Below are 19,236 nucleotides of genomic sequence, written 5' to 3'. Positions count from 1 at the left end.
TTTTTTTTTTTTTTTTTTTTTTTTTTTTTTTTTTTTTGGTTAGTTTGGGTCCCATCCTGGTGTCATATGCCTTTTATCCCAGCACTCAGGAGACAGAGGCAGACAGATCTGAGTTCAAGGCCAGCCTGTTCTACAGAGCAAGTTCTAGGACAGCCAGGGCTACACAGAGAAACCTTGTCTCCATAGATTTTTGGTTGGGTCTTAGACTCTTGCTGAGTGCACATGGTATGTGCCATTCTGTGGAGAGGAAGGGCGAGCTTTGGAAATAAGTTAGTTTGGATTTGGCCTGTGATGGTTCCTAGTTCAGAGGAAGAAGTACACAGGCTTTGGCTGTGCCCTATGATCAACCCTCTACCAACGCAGAGAAACAGTGCCTTGGGGACACAGACCCAGGAAACCATACACACACAAGCAAGCGTCATAGCTTGGACACATGTGCCAAGTCCACAGCGAGAGTCTGTGTGGGTGATGAACAAAGCCGGGGCCTTGTGTTTTTCTTAAGGTAACCCTGTCCTTGTGACCGTAAGTGGCTCCTCTGAAACCATCAAGCTAGAATTCGTCAAGCTAGAAAAATCTCACTGTCATTAATTAGTCAGGGAAATGTTAGCAAGGAACATTTGTCCTCAGCTCCTCCATATGTGACCTTGGAAATACACTCAGCCATTAGACCTTTTGCTGTTTGAAGTGGTTGTACCAATTTATCCAACACTAGCTGGCGGCTGCCACATTCCACTGGCAGGAGGAAGTGCTCAGCCCATCTGCCAGGCTGTAATTTGTGAAGCATCTCAGAACCCACAGTTGTCTGCAAAAATAAAGTGTGTGCTAGCTCGGATCTCAGCGAGCCTTTGGGAGCGTGACTCAGAAGGGCGAGGGTATGGTCATCTGAGGAGAGTAGCCAGGATGACTTAGCAGGGGATTTACCAGTGCTCTAGCCCATTAGTCACAGGCAGCAGGTAAATTTGGCCTTAGGGAGGACCAAGGGTCGTTGACTGAGTGGATTTGTGGTCCCTATCTCTGGCCAATTTTATTTTAGGACAGAGGGTATTTTAGATGAGGGACAGGATTTCCATCTCTCTGTTAACCTGGTATTGGTTCCAGATCTGGTGGGGACTCATTAGACATCAGATATGTTTATTACTGTGGTCATGAGCAGGGTTGTCGATCCTTTTGGACCTCAGTTTCCACAACTGTAAGTCCCTGGTGCTGGGAAACAGTAAGAGACAGCGTGGGGTTGTGATTTCGTCTGTGTATCCGGTAGCAGTGTGTGAGGTCAGCAAGGAGTCAGAGTAGAAGGCGGATGGTGTGGCCTGTTACCCATGCGTGTTCCTCTCCTGTGGCTTGCAAGTGCCTCGAAGGGTGTGGGTCCCTTGGATTACGGTGGTTCCCGCTGCACCCAGGAGATAGGAGAGTGATTCTCCTTGGCTGTGTTGTGTCTGTCATCCTGTTAGATAGGGTGGCCCGGTATATCTGGAACGTTTCTTCCACTGTTTGGCGTCACCTCTACAACGTAGAGAAAGAAATGAGAACTTGGGAGCCATGTCTCTGCTATGACAGCCTTTGGGAACCTAAGCAGATGTGGGTGGGTGGGAGCCTGAGGGTGAGCGCCCTAGGCCTCTCCCCTCCCCATCCCCTTGCCACCGAGATCTCTGTGTTCTTCTAGGTATCCGCCAGCTCCAACTAATTCTTTTGAAAGTAGCCTTGATTTTAGGCATTGAGATCCATGTCAACGTGGAATTCCAAGGACTTGTCCAGCCTCCCGAGGACCAAGAGAATGAACGTGAGTGGGACTGGAGAGAGGGAGAAGGCCTGAGGGCACTGAGTGGGCGAGAGCGGATGAGATGGGGGAGGAGCCGGGAGGACTCACAGGTTGTTTTCAGCTGTGACTAAAGGGGCTTTGTTCACGCAGCCTGGGCTTTTCAGGACTTTTGGGTTACCCAAGAGGCTTTTGACACAGTGTTAGGCGTGGAGGGCATTTGTATTCCTGAAAATAGGAAGGTAAAGAAAGCATCTTTGTGAGCGCTTGACAAAGCTTTCTGCCTGGGGCCGCCCCTTGTTCTATTACATGTAGTGCTTTGAGCTGAGATTTGGTGTGATCTGCGTGTCTGGGTGTGGCTTGGTCTGGGCTATGCCCTTCATTTTGCTTTTGGTCCACAGGGATAGGATGGCGAGCATTGGTGCACCCCAAAACTCACCCCGTATCAGAATATGAATTTGAAGTGATCATCGGTGGGGATGGACGGAGGAACACCCTAGAAGGTACTACTTTGGCCTACTCTCACAGACTAGAGGCTGACCACACCCAGAGACCACACCCCTAGGAACTTGCAAGTGTGCTGCCCAGTCAGTTCCTGCCAGGGATATTTCCCATAGGACACCAGGAGACAAGCTATACTTAGAGATATGGGTACCACAGCTTTTAGTACAAATGAGCCGGGCACACAGCACCCCTTCACTTTAAGGGTAACCTCTAGTACTGAGTAATAATCCCATCATTTTAGATTCCACCTTGTCCATGTCAATGGGAGGGACTTCCTCCGTGAGTTTTCATCCCTGTTAGGTGAGCAGCCTACTTTCCCTGAATCTGGCCCCCCCATACTCCCTCATTTGAAGTCCTCACCCCTTCCCCCTTTCCCTCTAGGATTTCGCCGGAAAGAATTTCGTGGCAAACTAGCCATCGCCATCACAGCAAATTTCATCAACCGTAACACAACAGCAGAGGCCAAAGTGGAGGAGATCAGTGGTGTGGCTTTTATATTCAACCAGAAATTTTTCCAGGAGCTGAGAGAAGCCACAGGTTGGTGTCCGTGCCTTCAGAGCCCAGCGGTTGTGGTGTGGGCCGCCGTGGATGTCACTGCTGTGTCCTCTGCCCTCTGTTCTCCGGTCACTCCCATCCTCTGTTCTTAGCGAGTTCCCGCACTGCTGCTTTCGGGTGTCTGTCCTCAGCACGGTGGCCAGGCTGCTCTGCTCTTGTTTGTTTTGCCTTCCGCCAGCTCATCCCCAGTTCCCTCCTGCTACAGTTTTAGCCGAGTTTGCTTCTGGATGAGCAGGCTGCCCACTGGCACCCTAATTTTGTTGACACTCTGACCTTTGGCATGACGGTTGGCCTTGTCTGAGGTCATCTGAGATCACCGGCAGCCATTGCTGGACAGGAGTGGGATTGTGACTGTTTTATGATGGATTGAGTTAGTTATTTTGCTGCAATAAAAGATAACAACAATAAAACATGTATTCATTTTGTTTTCTAGAGCTTTATTTCTTTCCATTCTATAGATCTTTTAGGTAAACTGAATAAAAAAATTCAGTATTTCTCTCTCTGCATTTAGGCATGTAGGAGATGCCTCCAGCTTCCTTGATGATTACCAGAGGTTTTACCTGGTCAATAACCCATCATCCCTTCTTGTAGACTCCTTTGTTTTGCTTTTCCCATTCCCATGTTTCTGTTTATTACTGGTCATCGTTTCTGGGATAAGCCAGGAGGTTGAGTGAGTTATAGTGCAGCAGGAAAGGGAGGGGGAAACCCTCCCGATTTCCAGTGGCTATGCAGGAAGTAAGGCTCTGAGCCTAGACAGCTTTCTTGCCTGCGTCTCTTCAGCCCTATTGTGAGACCAGCCTTATGAATTCCCTAACGCCCCAACCTCCATGAATTCTCACACGTGTGTCTTCTGGTTGTAGGCATTGACTTGGAGAACATCGTCTACTACAAAGATGACACGCACTACTTTGTCATGACGGCCAAAAAACAGAGTTTACTGGACAAAGGGGTGATTCTGCATGTGAGCACCGGATTTCTTTCAGGCAACATTTCTGTTGAACTGCTTGACATGATCACTAAGAAGAATTTTATAATCTGGGCTCTCCCTGGGAGGGAATAAAAATGACACTGAACGCATCTGGAAACAAACCCACGCAGTTTATTAGTTTAACTTAAAAACATTTTCCTCAGCCAGGAGCAGTGGCTCATGCCTTCGATCCCATTGCTCAGGAGGCAGGGGCAGGCGGATCTCTGTGAGTTTGAGGCCAGGTTGGTCTACAAAGAGAACTCAGGACAGCCAGAGCTATTACGTAGGGAACCCTGTCTCGGAAACAAACAAACCAACTAGTATATAACAACTTGAAACTAAGAACAGAAGGAAGAGACTAGAAAAGGCCTGTGCGGCCATGATGATGATTAGCTTTGACAGTTCCCAACATGGCCAGCATCGTTTTCAATAAGCATAACCCCTTCCTCTCTTCCCCTGCCCTGCTCCTCGACTGTGTCAGAGAAGTGACATGTATAATTAGCCAGGTTAGCCTCAGGTAAACAGATTCACGGTTATAGTGAGTTCCATACACTACAACTACCGAGCAGTGCGCCCTCCTACACCCACTCCTCCCTCGCCACAGTAACGGGGACTGAGGCCTTGCGCATTGCTAACCAAGAACTCTGCCGCCAGACTACCTCCCTAGGCTTCCTTTCACAGAACTATTTCTTTGGAGACAGGTTCTTACTAAGTCGCTCAGACCGGCCTCAGAAGAGCGCTGTAGCCCAGGCAAGCCTTGAACACGTAGTCATTCTGCTGTAAGCTCTGAGCAGTTAAGATTACATGCCTGCGCCACCAGGCCCCACCTTAGTAGGTCCTGTTTTGGGGGTCAGGGCGAGGAGTGTTGAACCAAGAAGCACACTGGCTGTTTACAACAGCCTGACAGTAACTCAGGTTTTCCTGAAATGTGGTTACTAGAGGTCCATGGAACACTGACCCGACCAGATCAGGTGTATTTGAGGCTCTTCCTAATTGACAGCAAAGGCCTTGCATCTCTCTCCTTATCCCGTTCCAGCTCAGCCTTTCTTCTGAGTGACTAACTGTGCAGGATACCCTGAGCTAATGACCTGAAATCTAAATCTCAGGCTGGTCCCTTAAGGAGCATGGCTGTTGTCTCGCTTGGCCCTGCAGATCTGGATATGAGAATTACTGTCTCCGTGTGATGAATGGATAGAAGAGGCCTCAAGTGTATTGGCTCGGCCCTGTGCAGTTCCCAGCAGCCTCAGTGCTGACTCTTAGGGAGCTCTTTGTGCCTGCAGGGCAGTAGCACACCAGGCCCCTCAGAGTCAGTCACAGCACTGCTCTATGGAGAGCAGACCGGGGAGAGAGCTGACAAGCACGTGCTTGCGACACAAGTTCCTTTCCACGGTGAACTCGGTGTCTGCATCCCAGCGTGGCATCCCTGGGGTGGGTAGGGAGCAGCGAGACAAAGCCCTTGACACAGAGGACTCTGCCAAACAAGAGCGAGGCGTGTTTGGCTAAGTGCCTTCCTTATATAGCTGGCTAGTTCATTATCCGGGCTCTTCCCATTGCTGTTAGTACAGCAGGTGGCATGCCTGAGGACAGAGCAAGACTCAGACCAACCATCCGCACGGAGCTGAGTTATCAATTTAAAGTTGAGTAATTGCAGCCTGGAATGCTGAGGTCTCGTTTACTGGGCCCCCATATTTGTGTAGCCTAACAGATTCATATTGCTAAATACTAAAGCCATCGGAGCTACTTAACACTAAATAAACAATATTTCCAGGACCAACTCAGCCTCTTGGAGGTGAGTACTGAAAGGGGCAGAGAACTAAGTGGCTTTTGACAGCTCATAGTTGTAATTAAGTACCATTAGGGGGCACTTGGAAGCCATCGGCCCCTCTTGAGGGGGACCAGACTTGACCCAGCGCCCGGGAACCCCCGTAGCCTAGGAGGGGGTTCTCCGTTCCTTACCTGGACAGCCCTATTGTGCTGTTGCCCTTTTTGTTTGTTGGTGGATTTTCATAGAGCCTTGCAGAACCCTCTGTGTGATTTGGAAATCTCTGGCTCATTTTCAGCTGGACCCTTCTCATGTTCCTGGACCTGCTTTTGTTCCACACTGCACTTGTCTTTGCACTAAAGTGTTCTGGGTTTTTTGTTTTGTTTTGTTTTGTTTGAGGGGTGTGTATGTGTGTGTGTGTGTGTGATAAGTCTGAATTTCTTGCCACCAAAAGCTGTCAGATTAAAGTGATTACAGGAAATGCCATAAACTTTAAAATGCCCTTTTGGTTTACAAAGTGCTGTTATGTGCCTTTTGTTTGATAATTGTAAGAACACTGATTGGTCAGAATTATATTAAGGATTTGCTTCTAGTTTGTGGAAAAGCCAGGTCTTTTTAGGTAGTAAAGCCAGTTCACTCTTGACCAACACCTCCATCCCCACCCCCAATCCCTGGTTTTTGTTTTGCTTTGTTTTTGAGACAGGGTTTCTCTGTGTATCCTTTGCTGTCCTCGAACTCATAGCAATCCACCTACCTCTGCCTTCCAGAGTGCTGGGATTACAGGCGAGTGTCACCGCACCTAGCTGCAACCCCTGTTCTTTTTATTTTATTTTATTTTTGGTTTTTTTGAGATGTGGTTTCTCTGTGTGTAGCTTTGGTTGTCCTGGAACTCACTCCGTAGATCGGGCTGTCCTTGAACTCAGATCTGCCTGCCTCTTTTTCCCATGTGCTGGGATTATAGGTGTGCACTGCCACCACCTGGCTCCTGTTCTTTGTAATTGGTATAAAAGATTCAGTTTAGGAACGTAAAAATATGTTTGATGTTCATTGTGGGTTTCTGTCTGGCAACAGGGCATCCCTGCTTGGGCTGCTCCATCTTGGCATTTGCTCTTCCTGGACAGGACTATACAGACACGGAGCTGCTGCTTTCCCGGGAGAACGTGGACCAGGAGGCTCTGCTGAACTATGCCCGGGAGGCAGCAGACTTCTCTACCCAGCAGCAGCTGCCTTCTCTGGATTTTGCCATCAATCACTATGGGCAGCCTGATGTGGCCATGTTTGACTTTACCTGTATGTACGCCTCTGAAAATGCTGCCTTGGTACGGGAACAGAATGGACACCAGTTACTAGTAGCTCTGGTTGGGGACAGCCTCTTGGAGGTGAGTACTGAAAGGGGCAGAGAACTAAGTGGTAGATGGAGGCCGTGGCGAAGAGGCAGTAGTGATTGCGGGGTCAGTCTAGGTATCCAGGGATGTGCGTGAGCAGAGATACCTTTAGAGGAGTTGCACCAGCAAGGGGAAAAGCGATGATAGACCCTTAGGATGCTAGTGTACTTCCCTCCTTGAGCAGTGGAGTTACTTTAACTCTGTGTCTATCTTCTTTGCAGCCTTTCTGGCCAATGGGAACAGGAATAGCCCGGGGCTTTCTTGCTGCTATGGACTCTGCCTGGATGGTACGAAGCTGGTCTCTGGGTACCAGCCCCTTGGAAGTCCTGGCAGAGAGGTAAAATGGGGAAAAAGCTGTGGGTGCCTCAAGATGCTTTCTTATCTGAGTAGAGGAAAAGCAAGGTACTTGTGGCACAAAGTCACCTGAGCCTCACGGTGATCTGACCACGCCACTGTTCTCCTAACTCCAAACCCAGACCGACCCTGCCATTGACACCTGGTGCCTGCATCTTTGTGCACTGCTGACTGGTTCTGATTCCCTTCCAGTAATTACATGGCAAATGCACAGAAGCAGCCCATCGGCAGCTGTGTTCTGGAAGCCAGCATGGCGATGGGGACGTGCTAACAGCAGATGTTAGAAGTGACCAGCCGAAAGGGAAACACCAGCATGCTCGTGGTCACCTCCTGAACTCCTGAGTGTCAGATGTTTGGAAGCAGATGATTGTAAATGAGGCAAAGGCACTAGGGTTTACTTGCTGTTTACCCTGAAAAGGAGAAACAGAAATGCAAGGTTTCCTACATGAAACTCTGTGTCCCAGCTACTTTTTTTTGTTGTTGTTAATGACAAGATATCAGAGGGACCATAATGGCAGGGAACATGGCACAAGGCACGCAGCCATAGCACTAGAGCAGTAGCTGAGAGGTCACATCTGATCCACAGGCATGAGGCAGAGAGAGAGAGCTAAGTAGGCCACTCCCAGTGGCCCACCCTTCCAGCAAGGCTCCTGATCCTTCCCAAACAGTTCCACCAGCTGGAGACTGAATATTCAGACATATGAGCCTTTGGGGAGCATTCTCATTTAAACCACCGCATTTACTCCCCGGCTCCCATAATCTTATACCCATCTCATAATACAAAATTCATTTGGTCCAACTTCAGAAATCCTGTCTATCCAAAAATGTCTGTCAGTCTCAACACTGTTTAAAAGTCCACAGTCTTCCTGAGACTCAAGACAGTCTTTTAATTGTATACTTCTATAAAATCAAAAAGCAAATTACATACTTCTAACATACAATGGCACAGAATATACATACCATTAAAAAAAAAAAAGTGGCAGAATTGGGGTATAATGGGAAATATTGGACTGAAGCAAGACAGAAACCCCCAGGGCAAGCTCCAGATCCTGTGCCTCCACATCTGATGTCAGAGGGTTTGGAAAGCTTCATCCTTCCAGCTTTGCTGCCTGCTATGTACCACTCTTCCCTGGCAGACTTTCCAAGGTCCCTTGTGTTGCAGCATCCTGGGGCCTTCAGCACAACGCAGCTTCACATGGTGAAGCTCCTCGGGGCCTCCATGCAGGGGCTCCCATGTTGTATGCCTGGCCTCATGGCTGCCCTTAACCTCAAAGGAAGAGTCGCACATGTCTCTAAAGCCTGAATGTGGAGGCCGAGGTGGCCAAGCTCAGCTGCCCTCTTGGGATGGACCATGGCCCCTGCTTGAATCACATTTGCAGCAGCTTTGACTTGCTGCCTTTGAGGAGCAGAAAATTCCGTAGGCCTCTTCCTTTCACCAGCTGCAGGGTGGCTGGTTGAGACTTCTCCCCGAGGGCACCACTCCCCCTTTTCCCATTTCACATCAGGCCTCTCTTGATCTGTCTTTCAGCACAAACCTTGGGGCCCACATCAAATTTTCTTGTGCTCTGTTCTCATCAGACGATACATTTTGCATTTCTTTTTGCCCTGTTTGCTCTCTTTCTTTGTAGAGCTGTGCAAGACTGGCTACTAACAAACATGTGACAGTCATTATTAGGCTGTTTTGAAATCTCTTCTGCCAACAAAATTAATCCCAAACTCTTCAGTTTTGCTTCAGGTAGATTCTTAGGATCAGGGTAAAAAACAGCCCACCTTTCCCCCCCCCCTTCCAGAATATCATAAGAATGGCTTTTAGTCAAGTTGCTAATATTGCCCCTCACTGGAACTCTTGAGCTGGGCCTCCACAGTCCACATTGCTCTAAGTGCTGCTGTCTTCTAAGCTCCTACTAGGATAGCCTATTACACTGCCTATTAGGCCATGATTACAGTGTTCAGCCGCTTTTCTAGTCCAGACACCCAAAGTCTTCTATCCTTCCCTCCAACTCAGCATAGTCAGGTCTGTCTCAGCAGTGCCCTTCTTCTGGTCCTAACTGGCTTACACTTCCACAGCACTGTTCATCACCTAAGGAAGTCAGGACAGGAACTCAAGCAGGGCAGGAACCTGGAGGCAGGAGCTGATGCACAGGCCATGGAGGGCTGCTGCTTACTGGCTTGCTCCCCATGGCTTGCTCAGCCTGCTTTCTTGTGGAATCCAGGACCACCAGCCTAGGGAAGGCACCACACACAAGGGACTGGGCCCTCCCCTATCAATCACTGATTAAGAAATTACCTGCAGCCTGGTCTAATAGAGGCATTTTCTTATTTGAGGTTCTCTCGGATGTCTCTAGCTTGTGTCAAGTTGACATTAAAAACTAGCCCGCACATTCTCTTATTTTAAATCTTTAATATAAGGCATGCATCTGGATGTGGTGGGAAAGCTTATATTTTTCTTTGTCTTGTGTTTTGAGATAATAAGAATCTCACTCTGTACCCATGGCTGGCTGAGTGCTCACTATGTAGTCCTGGCTGACCTTGACCTCAAAGCAGTTCTCCTGCCTGAGTGTCCCAAGTGCTAGAATTATAGGTGTGAACTACCACATCTACCACCACACCAACACCATGCTGGGATCCAGACTTCCAGCGTGTGACCTTTGGGGAAGTAACCATAGCCCTGATAGACGCATTGAGGAATAAGCAGAGGCCTTTGTGCTAACAGAGAGGGTGTTTCGGAAGTATCGTTCATACTTTAGATTAAATATTCCACCATTGAGGGAAAGTTTGGGAAAGATGAATCCATGGGCATAGGGCTCAAAGGACGAGACAGACTTGCACTCCGGTGACCACACACACGCCGACCACGGTTCCTTTTTAATGTCTGAGAAGCCAGAGTAAATATTGGCACACTACACACCAGCCTTCTAAACGAGCAGCGTATGCCGCTGCCCACAGCACTGTCCCTGCCCTTCCGTCCAGCCCTCGCCCTTGTCCTTGTCCTGGGCCTGGAGTTACTGAGTGCTGGGGATCTGATTAGCTAGATTCCTCAGGGAAGACTGGCTGACTCCTGAGGTGATGTGGCGCTTGTCACCGCGCTGAGCACCCCTTTGTATGTCATTGCAGGGAAAGCATTTATAGGTTGCTGCCTCAGACCACCCCCGAGAACGTGAGCAAGAACTTCAGCCAATACAGCATCGACCCTGTCACTAGGTATCCCAATATTAACGTCAACTTCCTCAGGCCAAGCCAGGTAAGAGCCTTCCTGTCAGCCCTGTGCGCCTAGGCCCCTGTTCTGGATGCTCAGAACTCTGGTCACAGTGGGCCAGAGAGGAAAGCGTGTGACCGTGTTTGCTGTCATTCAGTATGTGCTGCAATAGGAATGTGTGCGGTTGTGCTTGTTTTAAACGTCACACGTTAAGTAACCCAGGTTGATGTCTGTGTGTTGTTCAGAGGAGGTATTATTTCCCATTACACATTCATCACGAGGGTCAGTCCTTCCTCCTCTTTAATTATTTTGAGTTTGGGTTTGGGGTGGGCCGGCTTGAATGCGCTGCAACCCAAGCTCACCTGGAGCTTACTACATAGCCCAGGCTGGCTTTGAACTGGTGATGATCCTCTTGACTCAGCTTCCAGAGTGCTGGAAGGTCGTGAGCCACCACGCCTGGCCGAGCTGAGTTTTTCTAGTCGCTTGTAGAAGATCAGGAGTGACGAAAACAATAGGCCTAGAACTTCACCCTGCACCTCCTAATTCAAACCGCACAGAGTAGGGGAAAGGGCACCGAGTGGCTCAGTAGTGGGGCAGGATGGCGTCACCGACAGCGTCATCACCCACCACCTGTGTCTCTGCCAGGTTGTTTGCTCTCTCTGAACCTCGGTTTTTCACCTGAGAAGTGTAGTTATAACACCCGCCCACCTGTCCACAGCATCGCCGTCAGGCAGATGAGCTTGTTCTCTTGAAAGGGCTTTGAAAGGCTAAGGCGCTATCTGCACTTAGAAGGCGCTATTGTCGGCATTAGCTAGATTGTGTGGCGTGGCAGCCTCCAGAGCACAGAGCCCGAGGAGCAGGGTGCGTCGGGAAGCAGCTGCCTCACACGTCTGTCTGTGTTCTGGAGGATTTTCTGTGCCTTTTGCACGATGCCCACAGACTTCTGTATGTGTTTGGACTGTGTTTCTAAATACAGTGGAGGCGGGCAACACCGGCAGAGGCACCGCTGCGGCCAGCTGGCTTACTTTCAACACAGATGCTTACGGTCAGGTTTTGTGTGTCTCCATAACCTCATCTGACCAAGGTCATCATGTAGTTCTGCCTAAGCTTTGCCATGGGGCCTAGAGCGCCACTTAGCTCAAACCCCAGCACCGCCAGAAAGTAAAAAGAAATACATGGACTCTACCTGCTTGCTTTTCAAGTCTCTCTTTCAAGTGAGGGTTTGTTTGTTACTCAGGGTCTGATTTTCCGTCTCAACCTTTCGATCTTTGTGCCAGGTGCGCCATTTATACGATAGCGGAGAAACGAAAGATATTCATCTGGAAATGGAGAACCTGGTGAACTCCCGAACCACTCCCAAGCTGACTCGCAATGGTGAGTTCCAATAATGGCCTACACTGTTTAAAGATGCCAGTACCCATCCTTCAAGCCATTGGATGACCACAGTGCTATCAAAGGCCCTGGGCCTCGGCCAGTGGTTTCATCCTCTGGGGTTATTTGATAGTTGCCAGGGTATATTTTTCTGTCATGACTGGGGTTGGTTTGCTAGTGGCATCTAGTGGATAGAACTCAGGGATGTCTTGTGATTTCCAGAATGCCCAGAACAGTCTCTCACACACATAGAAAAGTATTGGGATTTAGTTATTGTAACTTTTCCTGCGCAGATATAGTCAAATGTCTGTTGGGCCCGGATAGGGCACCAACAGTGGACCTAACTAATGAGTCCACTTGAGTGAGGCTCTGTGAACCAGTAGGCTTACCTGCAGGACCACGGGTGACCTCCAGACATCGCCATCACTGAAAGTCTCACTGCCACACAGATGATGACTTCCATAGCTGTGTAAATGGAGCCCTCTGTTCCGTTATCCTTCCATGTTCTCGGTGCTCTAGCGCCTCCCAAGACTGTGCGCAACGGGGGCAGAATTTTGTAAAGCTGGGAGGGAGGTGGTTTTCCTCCAGTGAGGGGACATCAACAGCCCTGACCCTAAGGGTCGCTTGCCGGCAATCACAGCTGCTCTGAAGAAGATAGTAACGGCTGTAACGCTTGGAGGACAGTGTGCCAGAGCAGTCCGTCACAGATCCAGGAGAGAGTGAAAAAGAACGCACGTGGAGTTCACATAAGCTCCTGGGTACCCCATACACACACCCAGGTTTTGGGAGAGGCCTTGTAGAACGTGTGGTGTAGCCTTTTGGCTGGGTCCCAAGAAAACACCATCATCCGTGGCAGATGTGAAGGCCATTCTGTGCTTTGTGTGTGTTGAAGGGCCGCCAGAGATTGTCTTTGGAGAGTGGCGTCGAATACAGCTGCTTGTGTGCAGTAGAGCAGACTGAGTAGGGAAATACACTAGGTCCAGGGGGGCCGTTTAGGAAATAGTTGCATAGTCTATGTGTGATAAAGGCCAGAATCTGGGGCCGAGGCAGTGGCTCTCAGGAGAACCAGAAGAACCTGGACTTTGGGGCCAGGTGCAAGCGGCTCTCAGTCCTAGCTGTGCTATCTGCAAAGTGTGCGGCCTCGAACAGATCAGTTCGAACCTCAGAACCTCAATTTCCTCGTCTTTTTCTGGGAGGAACAACCCTGCTCTCAGGTTGGGGTCATGAGGTCTCTGGCATAGCGCTCGCTACAGTGCCTGTCACGCAGTGGGTGGGAATAGTTTTGTCATCCTTATTAATATTAAAAGGCTGAAGGCACCACAATGGATTGGCATGGGAGGTACCACGTAGCCGCGTCCTTGTGGTTTATGCTGCATCAGTCCAAACCAGGGGATGGAGAGGTGAGAAGGCTGGAGAGGTTTGAGTTCTGTCTTGGACGGTTTGGTTTAACGTGGTCATGAGATGTCAAGGTAGATGTGAAAACGGCAGACAGCTTGAAGCATCTTCTTTCTCCCCCGGGGCATCAACACCCTGAGAACAGAGACTGTCTCAGTCACCATTACCGTGGTCACCTGTGGTCTGGAGTTGCCTGGTGGACATGGAGTGGGTAGGTGCAAGGCGTGGGAAATATCTTAGTAGCCAAGAGATGACATCAGCGGCCAGTTTGTTGTCTCCGTCCATACTTGACTGTGAAAGACTGCAAGATTCTTACCATAAGCGTGGTTTTTATTTTTTGGGTTTTTTTGTTTGTTTGTTTTTTATTTGCTCACAAGTCACCAAATAAGTTAGTGCAAAGCTAACCGCCAGCTGCCTCGGGGACAGGAACAGCCTCTTGAACACAGATCAGCGCTTGACGAAGGCACGGCAGCAAGTCGGAAAATGTGTGTGTGTTTGCCTTGTGTCCACGAGTGATCGTGTGGAACACGGGTTGCCAGCCTGGGTCTAGGACTGTTCTGGCCTGCTTGGCCTTGTTGCTGTCACCCTGCAGTCTCATCTTGGCTCTCAGTCGGGACCTTAGGAAGTGAGACTAAGGCTTTGTTTGCTTGGGTTTAAGGGACTACAGAGGAACCCTTTTCTAATCTAATCTCCTGGGTGTTGTGTGTAGGGAAGGGTTTCCTCAGCCTGTTGCCAGGCAGCCCTCCAGGGAGATCACGACTCTGTTGCCAGTGAGGTATCAGCTCTGCAAGTGGCACTTTGCCACCCGCTTGTCTCCAGGAGTGCTGCCGGGACACTGCTTCAGTGTGGCAGGTCCTTGTCACCCTGCTCGGAGGTATCTGTCTGGGGCACTGACCCTGGAATCGGATAGGTTGGTACCTAAAATTGTACTATCATGATACTAGTGACAAAGACTTACGCCCCTTCACTCCGTTTCTTCCAAAAACAGTACCAACATTTTGTCCCTTCCCTCAGTAATTTTTCAGACTGGATATGTGTTACTGCAAAGCGAGTGCTATGTCAGCGTTGTGAGGCAAGCACACTTGAGTTAACTATTTTTATTGTTTTAGAGTCTGTAGCTCGTTCAAGCAAACTGCTGGGGTGGTGCCAAAGGCAGACAGATGGCTATGCAGGAGTGAATGTGACAGATCTCACCATGTCGTGGAAAAGTGGCCTGGCCCTGTGTGCCATCATCCACAGATACCGCCCTGACCTAATGTAAGTCATGACCAATTCTGTGTTTTGTTTAATATTCACCAAGGAGCCCAGGGCCCCTTATGCAAATGTTATACTTTTTCCTCCTGTGAATTACATGGTAAAATGCTCTCTCTAGAAGGCCCAGATTATGACTTAGTTGTATTTAAAACTCAATCCCCAAAAAGTTAGCTTTAAAAATCACAGCATTCAGAAGGTCAAAAAACTGGTTTTAACACCCACCTGGGCCTCTTAACTTTGCACAAAGGAAAGCTGTTTATTGGCCCCGGGTTGAACTCTTTGTTTTTGGCTAGCTCTCTCTCAGATGCTGTTGGTCACAAGGGAAACCTGGCTAGAACACTTGGCTAGCTCAGCCCAACAGAAAACAATAGACACATCCCTGATTGATGATGGTCTTGGGCGTTTTCTGTGTAAAGGTTGTACTTTTTTGCAAGTGTTCTCCCTGAGCCTCATCTCACCCACTGGTCCCTCTGATGTCCATTTTTCACTCTGAGAATCACCTCAGAGTGGCCTCAGGTCAGCTGCATGAGCAACACACTCAGCCACACACACCCCCTCCCAGGCACTTGTTACTATGGAAATCAAACAGATTCAGAGACAAGCACAGCGTGGTGGATTGTCTTGGCTGCCTTCTTTTTATCATTAGGTCCACTCAAGGGCCCAGGTTTTGCCTGTTGTTTCAATGATTGGTTAGGGAGTCCTAAAAGACATAGCCCCTGTTCTGTGTTAATGATGCAAGAGCTAATAAAAGCAGCCTTGCGTGGTAGAGATTAACAGTGAGGACCGTATGTAAAGCTCTAGGTTTGAGCCCCAGTACCACAAAACAAAACAACTGTTGCCAGGCATACCTGCAGGCCCAGCATTGGGAGGCTCAGGCAGGAAGTTAGGAGTTTCAGCTTGAAACTGTCTCCTCAAAAGAATAAATAAATACGGAGAGGTGCGAATGCAGCCTTTGCCTAGCAGACACCAAGCTTCAGGTTCGAAAGGATGGGGAAATTTCTGACGTAAAGTGAATGGCCTGTGATGCTGGTCAGAAGGTGAATGTAGCCTGAAGAAGGCCTGAGGGAGGTCAGAAAGCAGTTTGGACAGCATTTAAGATGAGTGTTCATGGGTTAATAGGCTTACTCTAAGAGAAACGTAATTTGTTTTAAATGGAAAAAAAAATTCCGTGAGGTCAGTAGGTTAACACACAATAAGGGCTGCCAGGATGGTGTGAAGTCAGCTGACTGGAAAACCTCTGCAGTCCCTTGGGTCAGGGAGCTTAAAGCCTGGGAGGGAGGGGCGCTCACTAAGGGAGCTAGTCAGGAAAGCTCAGGGGGTTCAGCAGTGGAAAAACCTTTGGGGAAGGTTTTAGAATTTTTCCGCAGGAGAAAGCTGAGTAAAATTTACCAGAACTGTTGGGACAAGTGACAGTCCCAGGACACGGAGAACTCTTTCCAAACAGGGCTGTGTCACTGTTGGACATTAGTTTCCTTTGGGTTTCTGGACAGGAGCTCGGGAGCGCATCCTAAGATAGTTCCCGTCCTGAGCTTATGTGTCTCTGCCCCCCACGCCTTCTCCCTGGCCCACCCCGTTCTAGTCGCCTCCCCCAGAAGTGTTATGCATTTGCTTAGTCAGGAGGGAAGAGTGGGGCTCCAGACAGTCTGATCTGCTCTCTGATCCCAGGAGAGATGGCAGCGGCACAGGTACTGTGTTCTGGTTTGAGGACAGTTAGCCCAACTGGCCCCATGTTTCCTTGTCCTGTTTGTCAGAGACTTCGACTCTTTGGACGAGCAGAACGTGGAGAAGAACAACCAGCTGGCCTTCGACATCGCCGAAAAGGAACTGGGCATCTCTCCCATCATGACCGGCAAGGAGATGGCTTCCGTGGGGGAGCCGGACAAGCTGTCCATGGTGATGTACCTCACGCAGTTCTATGAGATGTTCAAGGACTCGCTCTCCTCCAGCGGTGAGGACCCTGGAGCTCCGGGTGGGGTCCTGGCCTCCTGCTGCCTGCTCAGCCGGGAAACCTCTGGAACCTTGCTTCTCAGCAGTGTGTTCTTAACCAGATGCTCTTTTCAAAATCTTTCTCACTCTACATAAAAGTATACAAAACCAGTCTGTCCAAAGCTTTTCTCCTGACTCTGCCACCTTCCCCCAGCCTCTCTCAGACGCATTCCTTCTGCAAAGGTAGCTCCTTCTGAACTTTGTGCATTGTAATCCTGCTTCTCTTGGAGTGTTCTGCCCACACCTGCCTGTGTCCTTGCAGAGACCCTTCCCACCCCAAGTTCTTTTCTCGTTCCTCAGCTCTTTTTTTTCCTTTTTTTTTTTTTTTAGTTTGTGTTTGTGTGTATTTGCATACGAGCGTGTGTGTGTGTGTGTGTGTGTGTGTGTGTGTGTGTTTGTGTGTGCGTGTGTGTTTGTTTCTAGGGTCTCGTGTATATGAGACAAGCTCTTTATAGCTGAGCTACATCCCTGGGCCTTTGTTTCTCGTCTCATACGCTTGGTGTCTTGGTGTTCCTCTAGTCAGTGCCCCGCAGTGATGTCTCTTGGTTCTCATTCTCCCTTTCCTTGCAACTTCTCCCTCCTAGAGATCCCCAGAAAATTTTCCTTGGTCCTCAGCCTGCTGCCTTGGCCAGCACTCAATAGGGCTCCAAAAAGTTGCAACCTGTTTTAGTTTCCTTTTCTGTCGCTGGGATAAAAACTATAACCAAAAGCAATTTAGGGGAGGGAAGGGTTTACTTGGCTTATACTTCTAGGTCACAGTTCATCATGGAGGGAAGTCAGGTGGGAACTCAAGCAGGAACCTAAAGGCAGGAGCCATGGAGGAACACCGTTTGCATTTACTCACAGGCTCGTGATTAGCTAGCTTTCCTAGGGCCATCTGCTTAGGGATAGTGCCACCCACCGAGGGCCTGGGTCCTCCTGCATCAGTTAATAACCAGACAGTACCCCCCCACGCCAACTTGATCCAGGCACTTACTCACTCAAGGCTTTCCTCCAGAGCACTCTAGGTAATGTTAACTTGACAAAGATGCCTAGGACGCCACTTACGGTCAGATTTTGTGCTTCAGAGTACTGGCCCCAGTGCCTGTGCCCGGTTTTGTTCCAGTTTCCACTTGTTCAACCCTGGACAGGCTGTTAAAGGTCCTTACATTTCGTCTCCCTGTATGTAAACAGAGAGTGGTGGATATGATAACGCCGCGTTATACCAAGAAATGATAGGTGAACACCGAATAAATAAATGTTAACGAGTCAACATTATTTCCAATTACTGTTCTCAAAATTGCCGTTGCTATTAGTACAATATTAGAATCCCAGCCAGCAAGGTGGTTCGGTGGGTGAAGGCGCTTACCATCACACAGTAGGAACCTGACAGCCTGGCGTCAATCCCTGGAGCCCACAGAGAGGCCGAAGGAGAACACTGACTCCACAGAGTTGCCCTCTGACCCTCCTGCATGCTTGGGGCATATGTGTCCCCTACAGACGATGAGAATAATAATAATAATAATAATAATAATAATAATAATAATAATAATAATTTAAAATCCACAGTTAATTGTATCCTTCTCCCCACAGTGTCTTCAAGTCCACAAACCCTTAGGGGAACCCATGCCTTTTCTTACTAGAAATGCATTTCTTACAACACAAACCCTGAACCCTGAGTAGCCCTATTCGTTGAGAGCCCCTCTTCAGACGCGGCGAAGAGCATGGCCTCTACAGCCCCCCCCCCCCCCCCCCAAAAAAAAAAATGACACCCCCGTGTCTTGTATCTCTCAACCCTCCACCCCAGCCTGAAGTTTTCTCCATCAAAATTTGACTTCGGGAGTCTGCTGTGATGGTCACAGGCAGAGAGCAACCTTTACAGAGTAAAAGTGTGGGTCACTGCAACTGAAGTGTAAGGAACAGGGTTGGATTTGTGTGTGTGGCTGGGAGAGAAAGTATGTAGACACAAGTGTGCATTTCCTTCCTGGCCTTTGCTGTGGAGATGCATGCTCTGTCCCAGCCAGTAATCCATTAGAGATCCGTGAGCTTCCTTCTTGCCAGTCCCCTGTCAGGGAGCATGGATCTGGTGAGGATTTGGTGGCACTGTCCCAGGTAAACTCTGCTCACTCCTGTTCACAGACACCTTAGACCTGAATGCAGAGGAGAAAGCCGTCCTGATAGCCAGCACCAAGTCCCCCATCTCCTTCCTGAGCAAGCTTGGGCAGACCATCTCCCGGAAGCGTTCTCCCAAGGTATGTGCACACCTTGCTAGTGGCTGCAGAGCTGATGGCAAAGGAAGGCGCGACCAGGCTAATGCTCTTGGCATCTTCCCTTGGTGCAGGATAAAAAGGAAAAGGATTCTGATGGGGCTGGAAAGAGGAGAAAAACCAGTCAGTCAGAGGAGGTAAGATTCATCCTGCTTTGTCAGGACTGATTGTACCGAACTATCCTTTTGGTGTAGGATTTGTTTGTTTGTTTTATAATGTGTATGTATGAGTTTTGTAATGTGTGCCTGTGTGAGTTTATGTGTACAGATACCTATGGAGGCCAGAGGGCAGTGGGTCCCCTGGTACTGGAGTTACAGGTGTTGTGAGCTGTCTTCTCTGGATGCTAGGACTAGAACCTGGGTCCTCTGCTAGAGCAATAAACCTCCTCTTAACCAATGAGCTGTCCCTTCTGCAACCTGGTTTAAATTAATAATTCTCAAATTGATATTGCTAGATCTTTGCATCATTATCTGCTAGGAAGGGTTTCTGTGTGCTTTTGCCTTCATTT

The 19,236-nt window shown here is 49.0% G+C and overlaps 1 protein-coding gene across 2 annotated transcripts in view; it reads left to right on the top strand.

The window, feature by feature from the left end:
* Mical3 (microtubule associated monooxygenase, calponin and LIM domain containing 3) overlaps positions 1 to 19,236 on the top strand; it is a 169,307-nt gene that overhangs the window by 64,390 nt on the left and 85,681 nt on the right. For both annotated transcript variants that reach the window (XM_055604112.1, XM_055604113.1), the window contains exons 5-16: positions 1,661 to 1,777; positions 2,155 to 2,256; positions 2,639 to 2,794; positions 3,673 to 3,773; positions 6,663 to 6,920; positions 7,148 to 7,263; positions 10,395 to 10,521; positions 11,754 to 11,850; positions 14,352 to 14,499; positions 16,248 to 16,444; positions 18,601 to 18,713; positions 18,803 to 18,865. In XM_055604112.1, coding sequence (XP_055460087.1) covers positions 1,661 to 1,777; positions 2,155 to 2,256; positions 2,639 to 2,794; positions 3,673 to 3,773; positions 6,663 to 6,920; positions 7,148 to 7,263; positions 10,395 to 10,521; positions 11,754 to 11,850; positions 14,352 to 14,499; positions 16,248 to 16,444; positions 18,601 to 18,713; positions 18,803 to 18,865 — 1,595 coding nt within the window. The remainder of the gene's footprint in view (positions 1 to 1,660; positions 1,778 to 2,154; positions 2,257 to 2,638; positions 2,795 to 3,672; positions 3,774 to 6,662; positions 6,921 to 7,147; positions 7,264 to 10,394; positions 10,522 to 11,753; positions 11,851 to 14,351; positions 14,500 to 16,247; positions 16,445 to 18,600; positions 18,714 to 18,802; positions 18,866 to 19,236) is intronic.

The sequence above is a fragment of the Psammomys obesus genome, unplaced genomic scaffold (assembly GCF_907164565.1).
Source record: "Psammomys obesus unplaced genomic scaffold, mPsaObe1.curated_primary_1811, whole genome shotgun sequence".
NCBI classification, from domain to species: Eukaryota; Metazoa; Chordata; class Mammalia; order Rodentia; family Muridae; genus Psammomys; species Psammomys obesus.
Note: the sequence above shows the minus strand (reverse complement) of the source record. Positions and strands in the feature narration are given on the sequence as shown.